The 24,959-nt window shown below is 37.9% G+C and overlaps 1 protein-coding gene across 2 annotated transcripts in view; it reads left to right on the top strand.

Moving 5' to 3' along the window:
• LOC108719236 (coiled-coil domain-containing protein 178) overlaps positions 1-24,959 on the top strand; it is a 170,071-nt gene that overhangs the window by 127,524 nt on the left and 17,588 nt on the right. For both annotated transcript variants that reach the window (XM_041566415.1, XM_018267969.2), the window contains exon 19: positions 22,254-22,388. In XM_041566415.1, coding sequence (XP_041422349.1) covers positions 22,254-22,388 — 135 coding nt within the window. The remainder of the gene's footprint in view (positions 1-22,253; positions 22,389-24,959) is intronic.

Genomic DNA, 24,959 nt, shown 5'->3' with positions numbered 1-24,959 from the left:
GTATTTTTTATTATGGGGGACACATTAGCGCTTCTGTATCAGTCTGTTTACAGTTGGTTTCACACCACCCCATGCAAAAAACAGCCTTCCCTCGGGCAGGTTTCCAGAAGGTTCCTTAATATTGTATCTGGCTCTCCCCTTAAACTGATCCAGCATTAGTTTTTACTTTTCTCTCCAACTTGAGGGCACTGCTGAATATGTAATGAATCACACAGGCTATATTATAGGTTCCAAATTCAGCGTCTGAAGTAGTTTTTCAAACAAAAGTCTTGTGCCCTGAGGGATTTACTATTTAATGGCCCAGGGCATTTCATTGGAAGGATTATGTCACTCAGAAGAAGAAAACTGCAGAGGAAATTATAAAGTGGCAGCACAAGGTAGCCGATATAATAAATGGTTTGGCAAATTAAATCTGTGTGGAAAGATGAGAGTAGATATGTTCAGTGGATAAGGTGAACATGGGGGAATAGGCAGCAGAGAAGATTATTTGAGTTCTGTTCAGCCATGTACCATGTGAAAGAGAGGTTTGGCCATGGGAGGTGTATTTATCAAACAATAAAAACCTGATCTATCTAATCTAAAATCTAAAGATTTTTTTTAGTATATTTTGCTTCTCCAGGCCTAATGTCTAAATAAGTCACACCCTCTTTCACTAGAGTGTGATTTGCATTGTAATAATTTTAAGGTAAATGTGATAAATCTAATGACATTTGTATTATAATTCACCACTTTCATATTATCTACTGTCAGCAGTTTAACAGTTCTCATTCCAGTTATCTTTTCTGATATTTTTTATTACTTAAGGGGCTAGGACAGCACATTCAATGGGCAGTAGGGATGGGCGAATTTTTTCGCCTTGTTTTGCCGAAAAAATGACGCCCATAGAATTGTATGGCGTTGTGCGTCAAAATAAAAGCCGCGCGTCCAAAAAATTCACCGCGCAACAAAATTTTTTGGACGCCCATAGACTTTAATGGGCGTCAGCGACATTTCGCCGGCGGCAAATTTTTGGCGAAACAAAACGGGTCAAATTCACCCATCCCTAATGGGCAGCACTAAAATGTTAAGTGTAAAAGGCACAAAAACCTCTAATACAAAAGTTTGCAAGGTAAAAGTTGTTGAGGGAGGACAAGGTGCTCCAGAATTAGTTGTAGAGTAACTCACCAAACAATGAAAGTGGTTCGGGTGCACCAGCCCCAGACCCCCAGCTTTAGGGAGCGGTACAGCAGAAGATAAAGAAGCAGGGCTGACCGGCACTCGAACGGATCCACAAGACCAGAGATATTCAGTTAAAGAATACATTTATTGGTAGAAAAGTGGGTGGATGGAGATGAAGCTATATTTTTAACTTTTCTACCAATAAATTTGTTTTTTAACTGAATATCTCTGGTCTTGTGGATCCGTTCGAGTGCCGGTCAGCTCTGATTCCTTATCTTCAAAAGTTGTTGAGGTCCTATAGAAGTCAGTGGGAGCTTTGCTGATCCTATTGGACCATTTTTAATCAACTCAGACCTTTAGAGGTTTTCGTGTTTTTTCCCCCCAGGAATTGTCTGAAAAACTTCGACATTTGATTGTTAGTAAATGGGCCCCTTGGCTATAGGTAAACTGGTTTCTGCTACATTGTTTACATGGTAAGAACCAGCAGTGTGTGCATAGGAAAGACAGATGTTGCTTATAATAGCAATTACAATTACAAATAACTTAAAAACCAAGTAACTAGGGCAAGTAACTAGTCAGATACTGGATGTTGAGAAACTATGTCATGCATGGTGGTAGTCAGCTGCTTTTTATGGAATTTCCTCCACATGCTTACTGTAGATGTACATGTAGAAAATCACTCAGTCGGAGGGGGTTATAAACACCAATACTATAGCGCAGTGATCCCCAACCAGTGGCTTTCCGCTCCTATTGATGTTACTCCCAGTTACCTAATAGTAAGTGCCCATTTTTAAATCCCTAGCTTAAATTAAAGTTTTAGAGGCATAAAGACACAGGTTTTCTCCAACAGAGCCTCCTGCGGGGTAGTGGCCATATGGAGCTATCAATTAGCCTATCACAGAATTTGGCATCCCCAATGATTTGTTTACTTTCTTGTGTGGCTCCTCAATAGGTTTTACATTTGAGTGTGTCTCAGTGATTAAAAGGTTGGTGGTCCCTTCTCTAGGGGTTGTGTGGGGACATAGAAGTAAATCATAGAAGACAGAACGGCATTGTAGACATTTACAAGTGAATAAGAGCCAAAGGGCATATAGGCTGGACCTGTTAGCTAAAGCAGTAGGTCAATACTATAAATATTTCCAGACAGGATGAGAGGAAGACACTGAAAATGATACAAGATGACCTTAAAGTAGAATTGGATCATTGCAGTGGGTTTGGTTTTTGTGAAAACAAGATCCTTATTGGGCTCTGCCAACTCCTGGAGGTCAAAGGAGGAGGTTACTGGAACATTCTCATGTATTTATCACCAGTGCTTAACCCCACAACTTTATATCTAGCCAAGTTAGCCAACTTTATAGCAGCCTTTCTGGTCTCACAGCATATAGCCATCTGCATTAGGGTTTTATTCCAAAACATATAAATTGAAGGAATATGGTTTTGTTATGCTTTTGGCTCTCCATTCAGAATCACAAGGGTATGCCAATGTATGTTTTTTGGAATGTGAGATCAAATGGACAGTTCTGTGTAGCACAGTAGGTAAAACATTTTTACACAATTTATCAGTGTAATCATCTGCTTTGGAAATATCCAGTCATCCTTGAAGGAAGTAATAGTTTTAGTTATTTGCACCCTGTTAGAATGAAATAAGCTTTTCTCTTGCTCTGGGTATTCTCAATCCATGCATATCTGTTATTGTTTGTTTATCTGCATTGTTAATTATGGCTTCATTATTTGCACAATAATACCTCTGATGACTGTGAAAAATAGTGCACTTTGTATGCTGAGGAGGTAATCTAACATACAGTAAAACCTCAGTTTTATATCCCCTGATTTTAAATTTTCCCTCAATTATTTTGTCGTGGCTCCACTTTTATATTATACTTAATATATTTCCCTGATTTTCCATTTTCCAGAATTTTTCACCATTTTTTCTGGTCCCCTGAAAAATGTAAAATAATCTTTAACTTCTGTTTAATGAAAGCTTTAATGAAACACCTCTTTAAATGCTAGGGCAAGCTCAAAAATAAAAGCAAAATTGATCAAGCATTGATACTTCCATCCACAAAGACAGGCACCAGCTGCAATGTCGGTAAAAAAAAATGGTGATACGTGCCATACCTGAACCCGAGTTTTTATGTATTAAGCTCTAAACTCACATTTTGATAATCTGCCTGTAAGAGTATTAGCTAAAGCAGACACAGTAGGTCAATACTGTGAATATTTCCAGACAGGTCTTTTGGTTGAGGGTTAGATAAAGGAGGAGAGGAAGACGCAGAAAAGGCGACAAGATGATTAAACACATTAGTACTCATCTAGAAATGCTAGGGCAATTTCAAAGCACTAAAATAAAAGCAAAATTGATCATGCATTGATACTTGCATTCACATTGAGAGGCACCAACTGCAATGTTGGTAAAAAAAATGGTGATACAAGTGCAAATGTTGCATATGTAAATGAGCAAGGTGCTGACCTCCTGATTTAATTCCACAAAGGGGTCAGACGGGTTCAGGACTTCCGCAGGAGATTTCCAGGTTACTGGTATGGGTTGAGCATGCCCCACCCCTTTTGTGACATCAGAAATGGATGAGTCAGGTGAGGGCCTATAAGGAGACTTGCCGGGTCTGGTTGGGTTCGGTCGGATGTAGACGGATGGGGTTGGATGCAAGTCAACTTTTTGTCGACCCGCACATCACTAGTATGTATGTACCAGCTATCAGTTACACATTCAGGATAAAGACAATATATAGTGAATAAAGTACCCCCTCTTGTAAAATATAAGGATATTATAAGTTACCGAGGAGTTTCATGACCATATAAAAACACGAGGCCGAAGGCCGAGTGTTTTTATACAGGTCATGGAACTCCGAGGTAACTTCTAATATCCTCATATTTTACAACTGGGGGTACTTTATTAATTATAATACACAAATTTTAGTGAGTCATGTGACAGAAATGACATCACTACTCACCGTTTATAACTGATGACATCACTACTCACCGTTTATAAGGATATAATTTACAAGATATTCATGGCTTTTGTGTATTATATACATATTCTTGTGCCAATATTGGATATTTGTTACAGTAATGTTATAGCAAATATACAGTGGATAACTGCACCGGAAATGTGAATAAACAGTGGATCGTTTCAGTTCAGTAAAGTCAACATGAATTTAGAGTGGATAAGGGGCATTATACAGTTGGATGACTCAGTTTAAATATATAATTCAAGGGATACTGTCATGGGGTAAACATGCTGTTTTTAAAATTAATCTGTTAATAAGTAAAATCCCATACCAATGTTCCCTCTAATTTTTCTGGCTATGTGCACAAAAGAACACTTTTTAGAGAGAACATCATCCTGTACTTAAAATTCACAGCCTTGCGCTTTCAAACCATCTGAATTGATTCCAAAGCACTGAGGAAGCACAGGAGTTTTTTTTAAATATCCCACCTGCTAATGCCCACTGCTCCGTACATGATAAGGGCAATTTGCACATGCACGTGTGCATGTAAAGCTGGGGTCATGGGCCTGTAATTTCAGGCCTGCACATACTTCCCTTTACCCTTCCAAAGAATATATTACCTGGATGCTGGAGTAGATTAACAGCAAAGTTGCTGTTGCTAAAAATCCAAATCCGTAAATACACCAACGAGGTCATGTAGAAGTCAATGGCAGATGATCCCTTTAACAATTGGAACATGTTTTTTTACCTATTTTAAGGCTGTTTGCATTGCTTTTCATTCGATAATCTGATAAATTTTGCGGCAACAATTTAATAAAGTCGAGTTTTCACAGTGTCAATTCGAGAAAGTTGCATGAGTCGGATTGAAGCACAATTTTGTGGCCATATTTTTTCGAGAAAATTTTTGGTAAACCAAGGGGATTGAGGTAAGAATTCTGAAACCACATCAAAAACTTTTAAGGTTTAACTTGATTCCTGTGTCATGCTGTTTCCCACATGAAATAGAACTGTACATGGCTACGTTGCTGAAATTAAAATTGTGAAAGAGACTAAATTAATCGGTGCTTATGCATTATTGCTACATGAGGAACAAGGCAAAACAAATCACACACATTTTTCCTACTTAATTATTGTGCTGGAAAGCTATTGTAATATCATGGACCTATTTGGTCACGCCCCAGTTAATCATATCTGAACCTTTCCCAGTGTAAAATCTGCTTGTTCATTTATTTGTTCATTTAAATCTGTGAAGTTGCTGATCACTGCAGCCCATCTAGTCCATCACAGACAGCCTGTCCAGCAGTGGTCCATCCTGCAGCAATCCAAATAATATCCCTCCATTTCCCACATTCAGTAACTCTGCTCTGTGCATTGTTTTTAGGAAGATTTCCATATCTTTTGTTTTCAAGGAGCTGTTTTGTCATACTGGAATAGAGCTTATGTGCTGTAACAGCCTAATAAGCCTGCAACTTTAGTCACTTATTAAAGTCAAGCATGTGTCTTAGTTTCATGTTGCTAATGATGTGGAACCATAAAGGCCCAAGTATATTTCGCCCGGACGGTGTGGGAGCGAATGCTGAGAGCTCATTACTTGGCTCCCCATTGGAATCCTGCAGGCTTCTGCTCATTGAGGAGACTGTGGGGGCTTTGACAGAATTATTATACTGAATATTTTTAGACTCATTAACTATATCACCAAAGCAAAACATCTTTTCTTCAGATGCAAATGGCTGCAGCCACTGTGACTTTCCTTTAGTTATTGCATGAAAAAGGATGAAGCTTGAATGTAATGTAAAGAACAATTGCCATGCCTGAATGTGTGATTTTTGCCCCTCTCTAGTGTGCAGGGAACAATAAACAACTTTTTCAATGATTACCACTAACTCCTCTTTCCTTGCAAAGAAATCATGGCTGTAACTGCCATACACATTATTAAATAGTTATTGCTTCTCCAAATTTGTTTTTATGAGTTTATATGCTGTGTTTTTAGGGAATTACAGACACTGAACAGTGTTTAAAACTCATATCAGGCCAAATGTCTTCTTATATCAGAAAAGAGTAAATAAGATAAAAAATGTGCTTAAAGGGGACCCCTCATCCAAAAAAAAATATTCAAAATAATATTTTATCACACTAGTCAAGCAAAATGAACTTTAATTACACTATATACATTTTTTGAATCTTGTTTCCATCAGTCTGGGAATTCATAATTATAGCAAGAAAACTGTTATTAAGGCAAGTCTTGCATCATCTCAGAATCTTGTTTGTGCACCAGAATGGGGGACCTGATGTCCATCCCCATGCACTGGCTACACAATTAAATGGTAAAGAGAACGGGGGAATGTGTGGAGAGCAGTGACATCTAGGAAGTGCTGAATGGAAAGCGAAAGTAATTGTCTGCCCCACCTATGCCTAAGGCATAGAGGAGGGGCAGACATTTGATTGACAGCTGAGATTTTTAAATGAGCTTGCAACAGCTATGAATGGTTTAATAAAAAATAGAAATTGGATTTCATGTTTAATTTGAAAAGGACTTTTATTATACAGATTTTTGTGTCTTGGTGGCAGGTCCACTTTAAAGTGATACAGACACTAGAAAACTGCTCTTCAAAATATGTTCCTTAACTTGACTATTTTGCCAACCTGACTGTCCCTTCTTAACCTGTCAGTTTCTAATGCTAATGGACTACTGCTGCATAAATATGGCAGCGTCCTCATAGAAGAACATGGGGGATCAGACGGGTAATGTAAAAGCACTGGGCAAATACTTTTAAGGCAAAATTATAAATAGCATGCAGATATAATGTTATGATAATTGTGAAAAAAGGTGTCAGTATCTCTTTAAACAGACACAAAACACTTGTTTAGTCTTCCCTAAAAAGAATCTGTTGGTTTATGTCACCTTGCATGTGATTGAATATCTTGTACTAGTTATGAATATTGTATAGAGATCAAGTTATTGTTCAGCATTCCCCCAGCCATATAATATAGTTTAAATTAATGTTTCGATCATAGATTCATAGTTATATCACAATCACTGTTGTCTCTGTTTTTCTTTTAAATATCTTTTAAATAAGGTGTATAGCGGTTTTTCACTCCAATATGACTTTAATCAAACTTGACCTGAGGAAGAAACACGTCCTCATAATGTTATTTGATTTTTTTTTTTTTTTTGCATTAAACATGAGGGTAAGGGACTAGTTCACTACTGCAATTGCCTTAAATTCTGGTACCTTTTTTTTTTTGCTTGTAGAGTTTGGGGGATTGTAGTCACCCCAGGGGATTCCAATGGGCTGGGTGTGCCCTATATAATATGTGGTTGTTTTGATCAAACTTTAAACATTAACTTCTCCATTAACCTTTTTTATAAAGAATGTAAAAATCCTCTTCAGCCAAATAATTATTGAAGTAATCTGGTTCTTGAAATTCCAATGAAATAATGTGATTTCAATGACAGTGACTAAGGATGGGCAAATTTTTTAGCCTTGTTTCGCCACGAAAATGACGCCCATAGACTTGTAGGATGCACAACAAAAATTTTTCTGAAAAATAATTTTGACGCCCATAGACTTTAATTTCGCCGGTGGCAAATTTTTGTCTAAACGAAACGGGTCAAATTCGCCCAAACCTAACCGTGACATTTCATTACTACATTGACAGCTATTTCACCAAAAAGCATTCACCAATGGAATACTTTGGATTAGTAAACGTTACTTTTCCCTTCTCGGTGCTGTATAAATAGGGACCATAGATTGTCTCTCTCTGTGGAATAAAATGAAGGCCTTTTTTCATAACAAGTATCTCTGGTCTGTTTGTAGTTTGACCTTGCATATGGTTCAACACACTGGAGCTCATGCGACATTTCACTTCACTAAGGGGGTTATTAATCTAGGTCCGAATTTTTCCAAGAATTTCTAACATAAAAATCCAATCATCTCCAACTGCCTGAATGGACCTTATTTATTAAGAAAAAAAGCCTGAAAAAATAGGGTCAGAAAGACTTTGGAGCTTTCCCCGAAAACTCTGAATTGTTTGGAGTTTTGCGCAAAAAATAAGATTTTTTCAAAGAGTTTTTTGCGCAGAAACCATGAAGTCATCGGATATCGGTAAGGACATCAGTGCAGACACTGAAACCTTCCCCATTGACTTATACAGGACCTCGAGAACTTTTAGATGCCAGGGTTTAGGATTGGGACTTTTAAGACCATCAGGCTTTAATAAATTCCAAAAAATTTGTAGGTTTTTTTAGTCCAAAAACCACAAATTATTCGAATTTCAAATATTCGGAGCATAATAAATAACCCTCTTAAGGTGACAGTTAAGTTTAGGTTTCTTGTATCTGTTATGCACCCTGACCAGTGGAACTAACGGCCATATTTCCATTAGATCTATATAGTGTGGCAACAAATCATTTGGGCCAGATTTATTAAAGGTTACAATGCTCAGTCTTGAAGAAAAAACTCAATTCTCCCACAGACTGGCTTTTTGCTCCATTGTCACTAGTATTTCCCAACAAAAATATATGCAACTGAAACCTGCTGAAATTCATTTAAACCAATGGGGACATCCAGGTATTCTTCAAATAAACTATTCCTGCACTCCATGTTGCCAAGAATTCTGACATTTTTTAATATTAAACTGAAAACTTAAAATGGCTGAATGTGTAAGATGGGTGCTGAACACTCAGTGGCTTTTTCAAGAGCAGCATTAACCAATAAAAGATTTTGCATTTTGATTTTTAAGAGTTTCTTTGTTAAATATCTTATATATGTACAAGTGAAGCAGCATAATCATTATAGAAATATTTATGGGATGTTGATGGGAGTCTTTGGCTCCATCCTAAAGCTACATGAAGCTAAATACAGAGCATCATTACCCTATTCCATATTGTGGTTAGTACCATGATCAGCATGGCACAGCCACTGTGTAAGTCACATGCCCCCCTAAGTAACTCCAATAATACCCATATATATATATATATAGTAGCCACTTTGATCCACCTTTGTGTAAATGCAAAATAAGCATTGCAAGGGCTGTGAAAATTTAGGAAAGTCAAGACGAGAGGGCTTTTTCCAAAGTAGATTGTGGCAGATTGGGGTGTGTACGGGTTACCTGTTTGTGCAGCCATAACCAATGTTGGTAGCAAATTCTACACATTTTATATCCCACAATAAATCAGACATGGGAACACAACTGCAAGTCCAGCACATTTGGATAGTACATTTGAAACACAGTTTTACCATCTCTAACATTTGTAAAATAAAGCTCTTTTCTATTTATTATAAGCTGCCGGCAGTTATCTTCTGACAATCTGAGAATTCTTTTAAAATATCTAAGCACTAGGAGTACCAATTTTATATGCTCACAGACCATGATACATGACAGGGTAATCCTATGATAATGGCCTGCAAAGTACGCACCTTTCATAAGAGCATCATGCAAAGAAAGTGCCCACTTTTCACATGATTGCCTATATCTGCTGCCAATTAGAAAAATGCTGTTCTGCAGACATACATGTCTTTGCTTGCACAAAATCTCAAATACGTTTCCCAATTAATCCTGTGTTTACAATCATTATTGAATACAGGGAGTTTCCAATACTTACAATTTTCAAAATCTCTTGAAGAGATACTGTATTCAGTGAATAATATAGGGAGCATGCTGTGCCCAGGGATTCTGCTACCTGTCATCGTATATCAACCCTTGTATGTTGACATTAGCGCTAGATCAAAAAACTGTATTTTTCTAGTGAAGAAACTTAGCAACAGGCTTTTAAAGACCTTTTTAAAACCTAAACAAATTAGGCTAGTGTACTGAAGGATAAAGGTTTAAGAATGCTGCCCATTTCCTTAAAATAAAATGCCTTAAAGCAGTGATCCCCAACCAGTAGCTCGTGAGCAACATGTTGCTCTACAACCCCTTGGATGTTGCTTTCATGATCCTCAAAGCAGGTGCATATTTTTGAATTCCAAGCTTAAAAGCGAGTTTTAATTGCAGAAAAACTAAGTATAGTGCCAAGTAGAGCCTCTTGTAGGCTGCCAGTCCACATAGGGGCTCCCAAATAGCCAATCACAGCCCTTACTTGGCACCCCAAGGGAGTTTTTCATGCTCGTATTGCTCCTCTACTCTTTTTACATTTAAATGTGGCTCACAGGTAAAAAGGTTGGGGACCACTGCCTTAAAGGATTGTGCTCCCCAATATAGAGAGGCGGAGACACAGGTAATGCTTGTGCGAGAACTATTATCAGAACACGTTCACAAAGGGGCAGACTTATTAAAGGTCCAATTGTATTTAACATGAAAAATTTGAGCTTTCAAATGTATTTTTCAGTCAAAACTTTAATTTTTTTTAAAAAACTCAAATTTTTCGAGGTTTATTATACATAGCGCAAATCCAAAAATACTCCAGCTAAAACCTGTTGAGGTCATGTAGAAGTCAGTTGCAGAGGTCCCTTCAACCATTTGAAGATGTTTGTAGCCTTCATGGTGTTCAGGGTTTTTTTGGTGGGTTTCACTTTAAAACTCGATTAATTTGAGTGATTCTAGTTTTTTTTCGACGAAAAATTAATGATTTCAAGTTTTTTCTTAAATCTTAAAACATTGTAAGTTCATTAGAGGTATAAAAAAACCTAACAAACCTATAAAACCCGACCTTTGATAAATAACCTGTCTAATGTCAATGTGAACATAGTATCCTGGAAACAACAGTTTGGGTGAACTGCAGATTTCAGAACTTATTTCTACTACTGACTCTACTTTATGAGGGTTATTTACTAAAACGCAAATTAATCTCGGTTTTTTATTAAACCCAACTTGACCAAACTCCCATCCACAAATTGAACTCATTTATCAATAACTGTTCTAGAATAAGTGGGAGCGAAAAAAACCAAAATGAAGCATCAATTCGAGTCGTACGTTTGACACTCCAAAAACTTGACTTTATCGAATTGTCACTTTGAAAACTTGACTTTATTGGATGTTCGGGCGAAACCCCTGACCCTCGTTTTATCCAGTGCAGATTACAATGTCAAGAAACAACTTTAGTGACATTGACTTCTACATGACCTTGACAGGTTTGAGATGGAGTATTTTCGGATTTTTAGCAATTTTGGGGCATAATAAATCTCTAAAAAATGTTTGTTTTTTTTCTTGAAAAATTCGGATTTTCCCCTTTTAAAACCTTGACCAGATACATTTGATGTTTAATAGGTGTGTAATGGGGGGAACCACCTTTCTGTGCCACACCATATGACCTCTATATATTACCAACCTGTAGGATGGGTAGAGGGGTCCTCCAGTAATGACACACTGCAGCGAGTTAACATCAAACAGTTCCTTCTTTATTCGTCAGGACATACATTACCAACAGGGCTCAATTCCCCGGTACCCCATAGTAAATGGGGTAAGATCCCCACCTATAAACAGTGTGTTGCTCCTTTAATATTGTATATTACAGTGCGTGATATTTGCCTACTATCTAAAGGTGCTCTGCACCACCATTGCAGGAGTGTGTGGACTGTAGAATGTGCAACTACATATACTTGTGGCACTTGCATCCCATGAAATACATACTAATGCTGATATTGAAGTCATACCATTTGCACACAAATACTGTATACATTGGTCAATTGTGGGCAAGTTCTGGCACTCACTATTTAGTGGGTGTCCACAATGATATTGGAATTCTGTGTCATAGAGGACACCCACTAAATAGTGTGTGCCATGACTACATCCGAATTTTGCACTTTGCACTGCTTTGGTAGACAAACCCTAAGTTTTTTTATTACAAATGTGGTAGAATAAGCGTGCTAATAAAGTCATGGGCATTCATTTGTTTCTTTCTAAAACAACAGGAGGATTTAAATTGGAAATAATTAGAGATGTGTTACTAAAACAGCTACTTGTGATATTATTGATTATCTAAATATATGAACCAAGCGTGTCACTAATACCATATTGTTTATATGAATCCAACCGACATTGAGGTATTCCATTGTATAGCAATTGTGCAAAATTCTGCATCCGGCAGAAAACATCCTTGCAGCTTAAAAATAACAACAAACTAATAGCACCAGTTCATATAATTCTACACTTATTTATAGAGCATTAAGGAAATTGATTAAAATCACTGTTTACAAATGTGCAGTGAACTGATTATGCTCCCTCAACTTATTTTACAAATATACAGCTATAAATGTCTACCAGGCTTGATAAACCTTATTTTGTGATTGGTCAGGAGAGTTCCAGACCATTGACATTGTGCTGTCACAGCACCCTGCTTTTTCCAGTGCATTCATTTGCATATCGGCTGTGGCAATAGGAATAGCTATGCACTACTTGTGTTAACTAATGCAGAACTAGAGACCTAAAAAAGCAGCAATGTGGTACAGATGATGCCAGCCATAATCATGATAGATTTTAATATGTGATGCTAACTAGTGCTTTTCTTTATTATATTTTCACATACATCCTTTGTATGATATATCCAGTCATGTCATGCTATCATACAGCATTGACTTTAGTGATATTTTTGCAGACTGCCCAGAGTTGTTCTTTACCATCAGTTCTTCAGTCAAAGGCAGGGGAATTCTGCATAGTGTACATTGGTGATGTGACAGGAAGGGCAAATGTTAAAGCTTGTCACAGGGGATTATTTTTACTGGAACACTGGAAGCACAGTAGCACAACTGCCCACATTTGAAACAAATTCCAGTGACACATCTTTTCTGGGCAGATGTGACATGTGTGCCTTATGAGGTCTTTTTAGGACCTCATGTAATATATTTATATTCAGCATATTTATCCCAAGCTACGGTAATAGTACATAGTCCCCTTTCAATACATACAGAGCAGTGTTTTGACTTTTTCCTGTCAAGCCCCCTTGAAGGCGTAACCTTTGACCAAGACCCCCCTCAAAGGCCCAACCTTTGGCCAGGATCCCCTTTGAAAGTGAAGCCTTTGAGCAGGACCCCCATGAAGGTGCTACCTTTGGCCAGGACCCCCATTGTACAGCCCTTAACCATGAACCACATTGAAGTTGCAACCTTTGGCCAGCTCCCCCATGAAGGTACAACCTTTAGCCAGGACCCACCTTGAAAGTGCTACCTTTGGCCAGGACCCCCATTGTACTACCTTTAGCCATGACCCACCTTGAAGGTGCAACCTTTGGCCCAGGACCAACCAGGACCCCCAATGAACATACAACCGATGCCCAGGACCTCCCATGAAGGTCCAAGCTTTGCCCAGGATCTTTAGGTTATGAGTACAGTTTTAGGAAATTTTGATGCCTCAGTGGTTGTTTCAAGAATATCTATGACAGCTAATATATAGACACCTCAGATCTCAACTAATTGAACTTGAAGCTGAGTATATGTAGTAAAGCAAACGGGTGTTTTGAGGCAGGAGCTGCCCCCCTTGCCTGTTTACCTTTGCTACACAGGGGTCCTGGGGACAACATCACTAGTGCAGAGAGTGCATCTCTCACACCAGAAAAGCCAAATTTCTGGTTTAATAAATGGAAATTATTCTCTTCAATGTACCAGGAGCGACTTTTTGCCGCCCCTGGTAACCAGCTCGGCGCTGCAGCTTGAGGGGAGTTTTTCAACTTGCCTCATTGGCGCCGCACCCCTGAAAGCAAATGGCCATTTTCTCCAATATTCTCAGTAATTGACCTTATAACATTAGTTCTGAGCCCCTCAAGTTGGCAGCCCTACAGTTTTGAACCACTGATATAGAGTGAATATAACTAAATGTGTCATACAAGGTATACAAACAATTAGAGTAGAATTGCATTCTTATCATAGGAAATGTAGGGGACTAGCTATCCAAGAACAATTATTGCTTGTGATACATATTCAGGTACACATTCAAATAAATGGGACTGGAAATTAAATAGCTGGTAACTATGCTGCAAGTATAAGGCCCATTGCACTCACACTACTGGGTTCTGCACAGCATTGCAAGGTCATTGATTTGCATAGAGTTAGAGTTTTCATCATTGCATCTATTTAAGGCAACAAAGGAAGATTTCATTATATAACTGCAAAGGTAACTATACCACATCAGCAAAACGAGCAACCCCCGCAATCAGATATATGTCACCTACTTCTTCCATTTGTGCAGCACTTCTTTCAACAACGTTTGTTTAAATCTTAGCTACAGTCCATTCTGTTTGAAAAATGTGTTTAATTAGGCTGTTTGCTCTATAAAGCCCCACAAGGTTCTAAGAAAACTTTTGACCTTTTCACTAAAATGCATGATTTTGCTTTTGTAATGCCGTGAACGCGTTGTCGAAAGTAATCTATTCAAATATATTGAAATGCATGCAAACGACCCATTAATGAGGAAATTAGGGATTAATGGGGTATTTTCAAAGTGGTAGTATTTGCCTCGTGTGATATTTTGCTTCAATTAATTACTGCATGGTTAATGTATGTGTTAAATGAAAGCTTAGCACTAAAAGCCTGAACTGTTCCGGTACTGATGGACAGGTCACAAGCAAGGCCTATAGAAGTGTGTAACGCCGCTGCGGCACTTAGGCACAGACCAGACAGAAACCATGAAAAAAACTAAAAAGAAAAAAGCCCTGTCCGGTCAGGTCTGTGAAAGAAATTGCATTAGAAATCTGTGAACAAAAATGGCACATCAAATTTTAAAGGAGAACTAAAGCTTAACTATTGAAGTTGGCTAGAAATGTTGTACATAATGTTTTGGGCTTCTGTACCAGCCCAAGGCAACCATAGCCCTTTAGCAGTAAAGATCGGTGTCTCCGAAGATGCCCCAGTAGCTCCCCATATTCTTTTCTGCTGATTCACTGCACATGCTCTGTGCTGCTGTCACTTACTGAACTTAGGGACTGACTCACAATATACAGTACACATAGAATATAAATATCACTATATAAGGCTGATTAGTAATTAATACAGATAATTACTACATGGCAGCACAGAAACCAGCGCAACTAGGATCAGAATTTAATCCTATGCAATTTTCCCAGCGCTTTCCTTAACTTTTATTAAGTGGGCTCACCTTCTTAATTGGGTCACACTGTAAAAACCAAAAGATTCATCTATACACGTTGTATGAAGGAGGCCACAAAGCATCCGCAGTACTGTGCTGCAAAACTCTTATCCCAAAATACACTACATGTTTTGTTTGAGTCAGTAAAGACCCTTTCTCAAGTGTGACTTGAGAAAGGGTCCTTGCTGACTCGAAACATGTTGTGTATTGGTAAAGTAAAAACAGATCACTGCAATGTGATTTATATTTATTACAATGAAAAGGCACAACAATTGTGTAAGTATACACTCCCCTTAAAGGGGTTGTTCACCTTCCAAACACTTTTTACAGTTCATTGGTTTTCAGATTGTTCTCTATAAACAGACAGTTTTCCAATTGCTTTCCATCTTTTATTTCTTATCGTCTTCCCACAATTTAAGTTTAAAGTTTAATGTTCGTGTCTCCAGTCTTTCAGTCTGGCGGCTCAGTGATCCAGGAGCATCTGAACTGTTACAATTTGCTACATTTAATTGATACAATTAGTTGATACATTTCTCAGCAGTATCTGTGGAATATCAGCAACTATTGTATCAATCTAACAACTTCCTTTAAAGGGATTGTTCACCTTCCAAACACTTTTTTTTCAGTTCAGTTGTTTTCAGAAATAAAGACTTTTTTCAATCACTTTCCATTATTTATTTTTTACTGTTTTTCCAAAATCAAAGTTAAAATTTGAATATTCATTATTAAACTGTTACAATTTTGCAACATTTAGTTGATGCATTTCTCAGCAGCATCTCTGGAGTATTAGCAACTATTGTATCAAGTCTAACAGCTGCCTGTAATGAAACCCAGAGATTCTGCTCAGCAGGGACAAAGATAAGCAATGTATCAACTAATGTATCAATTTAGAACAGTTTAAAGGGTCACGACCCCTCTCCCCAGAGCTGCTTTAGAAGGTGAAAAAAGACACTTTACACTTCAATATTATAAAAACGGTGACACATAGAAAATAGAAAGTAAATGGAAAAAGTCGTTATTTCTGGTGATCTATCGAAAAACAAGTAGTTGTTTGAGGGTGAACAAACCCTTTAATATGACACACCTAAAATTATCTGTAAAAATATAAATATACTTTTTTAGTTGTATGTGCCATACAATACAATTCTTCCTGTTACAGTTTGAGTTGCAGTATTTCTGGTCAGGTGATCTCTGAGGCAGCACAGAGACCATCACAAAATGGTGGCTCATCCTAATAAATGTTAAATGTCAATGTTTACATATATAGCAGTCCAGTGAATGCACTCACGGCATCAGGTATATATCAAAATATTTTTATTAGTGCATGGTGTATATATATATATATATAAAACGATCTGGTAGCCGGCACAACTCGTATAATAGTAAAGGTTGCCTGGGTGCAACAAGCCCAAAATTGTAAATGTAGAAAAAAGTAAAAGCTTGCATTCACAGGTCTTGCAAAAAATATAAAGGTTTTTATTAGAAAAAGAAGAACTAACGTTTCGGCTAGCACTCTAGTCTTTCTCAAAGTCTTGAAATAAAATACAGTGGAAGTGCTACTGATATGGCCAAATTAACTACAGACATAGAAAAAAGAAAAATTGATCAATGCACATTCCCTGGTCCCCTGTCATATCAGTAATCTATGCAGATGCATGTATTTACAAAGACAGGGGTTTTCAGTTACAAAATTATGATCATAAGATCGATAAGCTACCATACCACGTCAAGGCAAAACCCACATGGCGGTCCCCAACTATTTAACTCTGGTCATAATTTCAAATGCTAAAGCCTCCCGGCATAAGAGCATTACCTGAAATAAAAGGTCTCCCGACCTGGGCATTGGTTTTCATCATAGGGCTTAGTCCTCCCCCTCCATTAGCTTTCAAAGGGGAGAGATAATTTAGACCCCAGCATTGGTTCCATGAGATTAATCCTCCCCCGCTTGCGGCTTTTAAGAGAGAGAAACTGCCCAGACCAACACCCATTTCCAAAGGCATTGTTCCACCATTTAAAGAGAAAGGTGTGGGGGTGCTACAACCACATGGAAGCCTGGCCTGCAGCATAGCTTCTGAACTTCCGAACAGAATAGATCTGCTACAATACAAAATGCAAAAAGGAAAAGTTGTGAGAGCACTCCATGGCTTAATAAAAATGTACTAAAATACAATGGAAGTGCTACTGATATGGCCAAATTAACTACAGACATAGAAAAAAGAAAAATTGATCAATGCACATTCCCTGGTCCCCTGTCATATCAGTAATCTATGCAGAATATATATATATATATTCCAATGTGGTAATATTCTTTAAAAGATAAGTAAACCTTTAAAATAACTGAAAGTAAAATTGATGAGAGTGCTATTCTAAACAAGTTTGTAATTAACATTCATTATTTATTTTCTTTTTATTCCAAGATATTAAGGGATACATGTGCTAATTTAGTTAATATGAATGAATTTTGTTACAACAGTGCCACTTGCTGGTCAGTTTCCCACCAGTCTGACCACCAAGTAGTCAAGGAAGTTGTCAGGAGAAAGAAAGAGGCTGCTCTGAGGTTTCTCTGATGTTCTTGCTGTATAGCAATGGGGGCAGCCATTCAAAGGAGAAAAGGCTCAGGTTAAACAGCAAACAGCAAATAAGCTCTGTAGAACATAATGGTGTTATCTTTTATCCACTATTTAACCTGTGCAATATAGCCTTTTTTCAATTTCCACCATTGCTACACAGTAGCTTGTTTATATGAACTATAGTAGTGTTTCTGAAGCAAACTTCTGATTTAATTTTAGCATAAGAACAGTCTATTTCTATTGACCAGTATAAAAAAAAATGAAATGCCAGTTTGGATGAGTGGACATTGTATTCCGTATATAGAGTCAGGATAAGTCCAACTATGTTGTTAACAAGCATACTCTGTAATTGTAACTAGAGCATTACTGATATTTCCTACAGATAAACATAATTATAATTGAATATGTTTGCAGGGGGATGTGGTTGTAGCACTTACTCTTATACTAATGCATGCTTATTTATTTTATACAAAAAAGGATCAAATGAGGCAAAAAACTAGGGAGTGTTTATACAGTGTTTGCTACCTTTCACAGTCATGCTGACTCCTCAGTCAGGGGTTCATGCATATCATCATTTATTTATTAGTGACAGATTATTCTGCATTGTTCATAATTGTGATATATTTAGCTGAACAAAAAGCTTCAAAGCAAAATAAATATAAAACCAAATGAAACAGTAAAAATGCACTGCATGGAACATTCTTCTAGAAATGTATGTAAACACAGGCCAATCTATCTTAATATGTTGGTGGCAAACACAAACCCAGGTCCATCCTTTTAGGAGACACAGGAGATACCTGAACAAATAGAATGGGTGGAGAAGCCAGCAAATCCAGATTTAAAGAGGTGTTTAGTTAACTTTTAGTATGTTATAACATGGCCAATTCTAAGCAATTTTAAATGGTCTTCAATATTTATTTTTAGTAGTTTTTTAAAATTATTTGCCTTTTTCTTCTAAATCTTTCCAGCGTTTAAATGGGCATCACTGACCCCATCTAAAAACAGTTGCTCTGTAAGGCTACACATTGCAAATTGCAAACTGGAGAGCCGCTGAATTAAACACTAAGGGGGTTATTTATTAAAGGTCGAGTTTTTACTAGTTTTTCATTTTAAGAGGAAAAAAAAAATCGAGATTTATTATACCCCGATGCTGCAAAAAGCCTGAATCTGAAAATCCACCATTTCAGATTTTGTGGTCTGCACTGCGTCAAATTAGTCGCGCATACAAATTTTCACACGTCAAACTTATTAAGACGCCAAGTGACTTTAATGCATTTGGACCAAATAGTCACGTGTATAAAAATTGTTGCTCTCGTCAAAATGATTTTGATGCCCATTGACTTCAACGCATTTCACAAATTTTTCACCGTTTCACAAATCTTGCGTTAAATTCAGAAATTTTTCAGCGACTCACTTTTTCGAAACACCACAGATTCACCCATCACTATACAGTAAGCATTTCTTTTTAGTATGAATGAGCTGCCATTTGTATATATCCAAGTCCAGTTGCAGTTTGCTAGATTATAATTTAACCTTTAAGTGATCCATTAAAGGGCAGATAAACATCTCCTTTGTAACAAGTGACCCTTTAATGTTAGGCAACAGAATGAACTGTAAAATACCGGAACAAGATTTGGCCCAGGAGTTTAATTTCCAAGTAGTCAAATGCAAAAGATGCTATAATCAGTTCCCTAATTATCCAGTGTTATTATTATTATTTTTATTAATAATAATAATAATAATTAACAACAATAATAATTATTGTATAATGTATGCTACTGGACAGAACTAGCTGATCCTCTTTCTGTATTCCCCTCGTAAAAAAACAAAACAAACAATAGTACAAGTCATGTTGGGGTGGAGCTCAGTTTTGATCATTTAAACGCATGCACAGCTTGCAGGGAGTTTACAGTTTATTTCTGTTCCATAATTTGCCTTTTTTATAGCTTGTTACGATGCTGTACATGCCACCCTGAAATGGCACATCTGTGATTTGGTTATGACTAGACAAGATATGAGAGAGGAAGGGGGCAATGATGCCTATGTGCCTCTACCCCACCCCTCCTGGATAAAATGCTGACAAACACAGGCAGGGCTCTATTTAAAGGAGATGGAAAGGCTGTATTTACTTGGGGGTGCCAAAAGTTAGGCACCCCCTAGTGATTGTAGTTAATTACCTGAAGCCCCGGGCCAGTGCCCTATCAGCAGAAAACTGCACTGGTCCAGGGTTATACCAGTGAGCACCACGGGACTATCGATTTCTTCTTCATCTTTCATCGCACGTCTGCCCTGGGAAATTTGAAGAAAGAAGAAGCAGTAAGCTGATCGCTCCGTGGCACTCGTTGGAAGAACCCCGGGCCGGTGCAGTTTTCTGCTGATAGGAGCACCGGCTCGGGGTTTCGGGTAAGTATATACATTCACTTGGCACCCCAAGTAAATAGGCCTTTCCTTCTCCTTTAAGGTGCTTAGAAATACACAGATGCAGCCACTCTTCTAGAGCACAACATAATGTGCAAAGTGCAAAAAAACACCAATTGTAGTAACACAACTTGCTTCCTGCGAGCCCTGGTGCAAATTTGCACTGCCCCATCTTACAGTGGGGCAAATCCTTATACCACTGAAGTTGCATTGATAATCTCAAAGCAGGCACTATGGGGGGGGGGCAGGATGGGTGCAGTTGTACCTCCCCCACTTACCCCTTGTCCTTACCCTAAACTGCCAAGGTGTTTAGGTGGCCATAGATGAAAAGATCCACTCGTTTGGCAACATCGACAAACAAGCCGATCTTTCCCCGATATGCCACTAATGGGCATGGCTATACCGGGGGTAATCTGAATGTTCTGCCATAGGTCCGAAAATCATACGAATCCTCAATGCGTACCATCTGATCTAAGCGTCTATGTCCGAAAATCATACGAATTCTCGATGCGTACGATCTGATCTTTGCGTCTATGGCCAGCTTTAAGAGTGTGTGTGTGCGTGTGCATGCGTGCGCGCGCTGGGGAAGTTAGAGTGTAAGATGAAATCTCCACTGTGACATAACTAGCAGGGAGCAGACCAGATGGGGCCCAATAAGATCCTTCCACCTCAGTCCTCGTTATGGATACCCTCTGGCATTGTTACAATGGGGATTACCTGTGTGTGAGAGTGGCGGTCCAGTGTTAAAGTGATGGTTCACCTTTAAGTTAATTTTTAGTATGTTATAGAATGGCTAATTCTAAGCAATATTTAAATTGGTCGTCATTATTTATTTTTTATAGTTTTATAATTATTTGCCTTCTTCTTCTGACTCTTTCAAGCTTTCAAATGGGGGTCACTGACCCTTTCTAAAAACAAATGCTCTGTAAGGCTACAAATGTATTGTTATTGCTACTTTTTATTTCTCATCTTTCTATTCAGGCCTCTCCTATTCATATTCCTGTCTCTTATTCAAATCAATGCATGGTTGCTAGGGTAATTTGGACCCTAGCAACCAGATTGCTGAAATTGTAAAGTGGAGAGAGCTGCTGAATAAAAAGCTAAACATCTCAAAAATCACAAATAATAAAAAAAAGATAAAACCAATTGTGAATTGTCTCAGAATATCACTCTCTACATCATACTAAAAGTTAATTTAAAGGCGAACAAATGAGTGAACACTTTGTAAAGCCATGTTTAAGTAATAATGTCACATTTATTATTTTCTTATAAAGAAGTCTAAATGTAACACTGCCAACATGTTCATGTTATTTTTAAATGATAATGAGAGCAATAGTACCCTGTTGTTTTCATTTATCCCATTATTCCAATCGTTCCCAGTTTAGCATGATGGGATTTGCTGCCTGTGTTCTTACAGAGCATTACTCTTGCCATTTGTGGTGGCCTCTCATTGCAGGTGGATGTATTTATGTCACAGGGCCACACAGAGGCAGATTAATAGGGACTCCTATCTGGAATGTTCTATCCTGTTATTGTTCTCTCTCAGCAGTTGATGGCTGAGTTAATTCACTTTAGTTTTGTCATGCTCCAGAGCCCACATTGCCAAGCTATGATCAGCTTTACAAGGATAGACGGAAAAAATGTGTCCATCAAAGTCCTAGCCTTGTATGTGAAAGCCAGCCTTGACCTGATGTGCTGTTCCAAAGGCAGCAAAAGATTCCGTGTACAAAACAAAAAGGGAAAAGCGCAAAAAAAAAAAAAAAGGTTCAATATGTCCTGAGGCTATCGGTTTTGAGTTAAACTGGGTGAAGTAGAAATATTTTACTCATCAGCTTTGCAGTCACAGAGTTTGCTTCAGCTAGAACAAAACTGCTGAGGCATTTAGAGAAAATTAACCCCCCATCCTGGCAGCCAGATGTGACTGGTTTCTGATGAGTGCACATGAGTGGGCCGAGAAACCAAGAGACTGTGAAATTCCTGTCAGCTCTGTACAGTGCAGAATGGGCTATTGACTGCTTTCTATATTTCCCTCCATCATTCTTCTTGAACACTGCCATTAATTTCCTTCCCTGCTCTGACTTCTGGGTTTTCTGCCCCCCCCCTTCTCTTGTTTTTTTTTTAGATCTCAGTGCTGCAGAGTCGGATGCACAGGGCTTTGGTGGAGTTCTTCAAACAACGAGGCCTCTATAACCAAGCTGGGCTGGCCTCTTTCCAGGCAGCCTCTCAGGAGAACGCTCTGAAGATATTAGCTGTGCAGGTAGGTGATTGCTAGCGAGTGGGAAGCATCATTCTCATGTGGACTGAAAAACAAACGATGGCGGGTGTGATGAAGCATTAAAAGCATATCCCAACTGGGTGTTATCATTTTTTACCCTCTTTAATAAACTGAAATTGCAGGAAGGATCAATCCATTGTATTAACACAGGGGTCATGCGTGTTAACCTGAGACACTTTTTAATGCCATTTTTATCTGGGTTGTGTTACTGGATAAATAGGCAAACAAAATCATGTTGTTTCATATACTTACAATTTACGTCATACTCCTGGGTCATTTATCTAGGGCAGCAAATGTAACCAGTGCAACAATATATAGAATTTTTTTTTTTTTTTTGGCAAATGCCTTCTCACAATTCTAGATCCAGTAAAATGAGTCCAGCACATTTATTCATGGGGGATTTGCATCATTGCTGGTAGGGATAAATATCTTAATTGGATCAAATACACCTATGAGACCTGTTATCCAGAATGCTCGGGATCTGGGGTTTTCCGGACAAGGAATCTTTCTGTAATTTGGGTCTCCCTACTTTAAGTCTACTAAAAAAATTATTAAAACATTAAATAAACCCAATAATATTGTTTTGCCTCCAATAAGGATTCATTATGTCTATGCTTGGATCAAGTGCAAGTTACTGTTTTGTTATTACAGAGAAAAATAACACATTTAAAAAAAAAAATGGAGTCTATGGGAGATGACCTTTCCATAATTAGGAGCTTTCTGGATAACAGATTCAATCCCTGTACATAATTGACCCATCCTTGTGGCCTTATTTTGTCAAGTACTTGTTAGACAAATGGGGAATGACGTTTACAGTTTATTTAATACAGTACTATTGGACACAACTATCCCACATATAGAAGCTATTCATTATAGGTATTTTAGGTATTTTTATGGAACTTGTATCCAAAAGCACTCCTTGCACTTCCATATTGTTGCAACAAGTGACATTGTTGTCACTGTTGCTGAGTCAAATGCAATTGTTCCTGTTGATTCAGGGGAACCATGGAGCTACAACCACCCCCAAAATACTGCTAATTCCCGTGTTTCCACTGTGGGCTGTGCCAATAAGCACATGAGACTTGCCCTCAAACAATTACACACAAGTTGCATTTTAAAGCAGAACACTGGAAGTGACTCAGGCCCAACACATGTATGCTTGTACACATGTTTTAATGCATGACATATAGACATGTCCAGTTTTGCTTCAACGTAAAATTCTCATAACTTTGGAAGAATTCATAAAACTGTGAAAATTTGCAAAACACATTTTTTTTCTTGTGGGTATTTTTACTTCGCAATATACAGTACATTGGAGTCAATGTACATTTTTTGTTGTCACATTTTCTGTGCAGAATACATTGAAACAATGGATTTTTTTTACAGTGACTTTCCACGCAAAATACATTGGGTTCAATGAATGAATGAATGAATGAATTAGGTGCCACATTTTTTCGTGGCAAAACATTTCTCTACAAAATTTTGCTGCAGTTTCACTGATGCAGATTTTTATTGCAAATCCATGACTCCTGAAAAATTTCCCTAATCATGTGCAGTTTTGTTAAACATGCAATTCCATCAGACACAAATCCCCAGAAGGTAACGATTATGCTGAAATTATTGGGAAAAGGTTGCATTGTGGGTAAAAAGCTTTGGGGTAAATTTATCAAAGAGTGAAGTTCCGCCACTAGAGTGAAATTCCGCAGCTCTCAATTCATTTCTATGGGATTTTAAAAGGCGTAATTATCAATGGGTGAAAGTGAAAGTTCACCCTTTGATAAATACGCCTATAAAAATCCCATAGAAATGAATAGAGAGTGGCAGAATTTCACTCTAGTGGCGGAACTTCACTATTAACTTTACTCTTTGATAAATATACCCCTTTGCATCCAAAACTTCACTTTGCATACTGCACTTGAAGTCATAAATTACCCTTTGTAATAATTTCAACCTCCAATAAGAATCTAAACAAGGTTGATGACCTGAGTCCAAGACTTCTGATATGGTGTGGCTCACCACAAAGGATTTAGCCAAATATAAAAGTACTGCAATTGGTCTTAATTATAAACCAAATCCTGGATTTGTTGCACCAAAAACGAAAATGTACTTAAATTGAGGACTGATTGTATTGCACAAGAGCATGTGTGAGGGAGTCGGCTTAGGGATGTACGAGTTATTTTATACTCCACAAATAATAATAATAATCTGTAGTACATTAGCGGAATTCATAGACAGTGTCCCACCAGCCCAGTCCAACCTTGGTTATTTGTATATTTCCTTTCAGAAAGAGAAGCCCTGGGATAGGGGAAATGGCCTGTTTGATCTCTTTAGCCCTTTAGAAATGTGCAAATGTTGAAGCCAGGAACATGGGGCATCTTGCCTCAGTAAGGGGGCAAGAGATATTTGAGGGTGCAATACAGACATTTGTCTCAGAGGCAGGAGACCAGCTCAAGACTAATTATTCAGTTAGTATTAAATGCTTTGGGTCTTTTCTTATGTAAATGCAAACTTTTTCCAGATTCCTGCTTCCTTAATACTAGTTTGTATCTCCTT

This window comes from Xenopus laevis, chromosome 6L (assembly GCF_017654675.1).
Source record: "Xenopus laevis strain J_2021 chromosome 6L, Xenopus_laevis_v10.1, whole genome shotgun sequence".
NCBI lineage: Eukaryota > Metazoa > Chordata > Amphibia > Anura > Pipidae > Xenopus > Xenopus laevis.
This window is presented reverse-complemented; position numbering and strand designations above follow the sequence as displayed.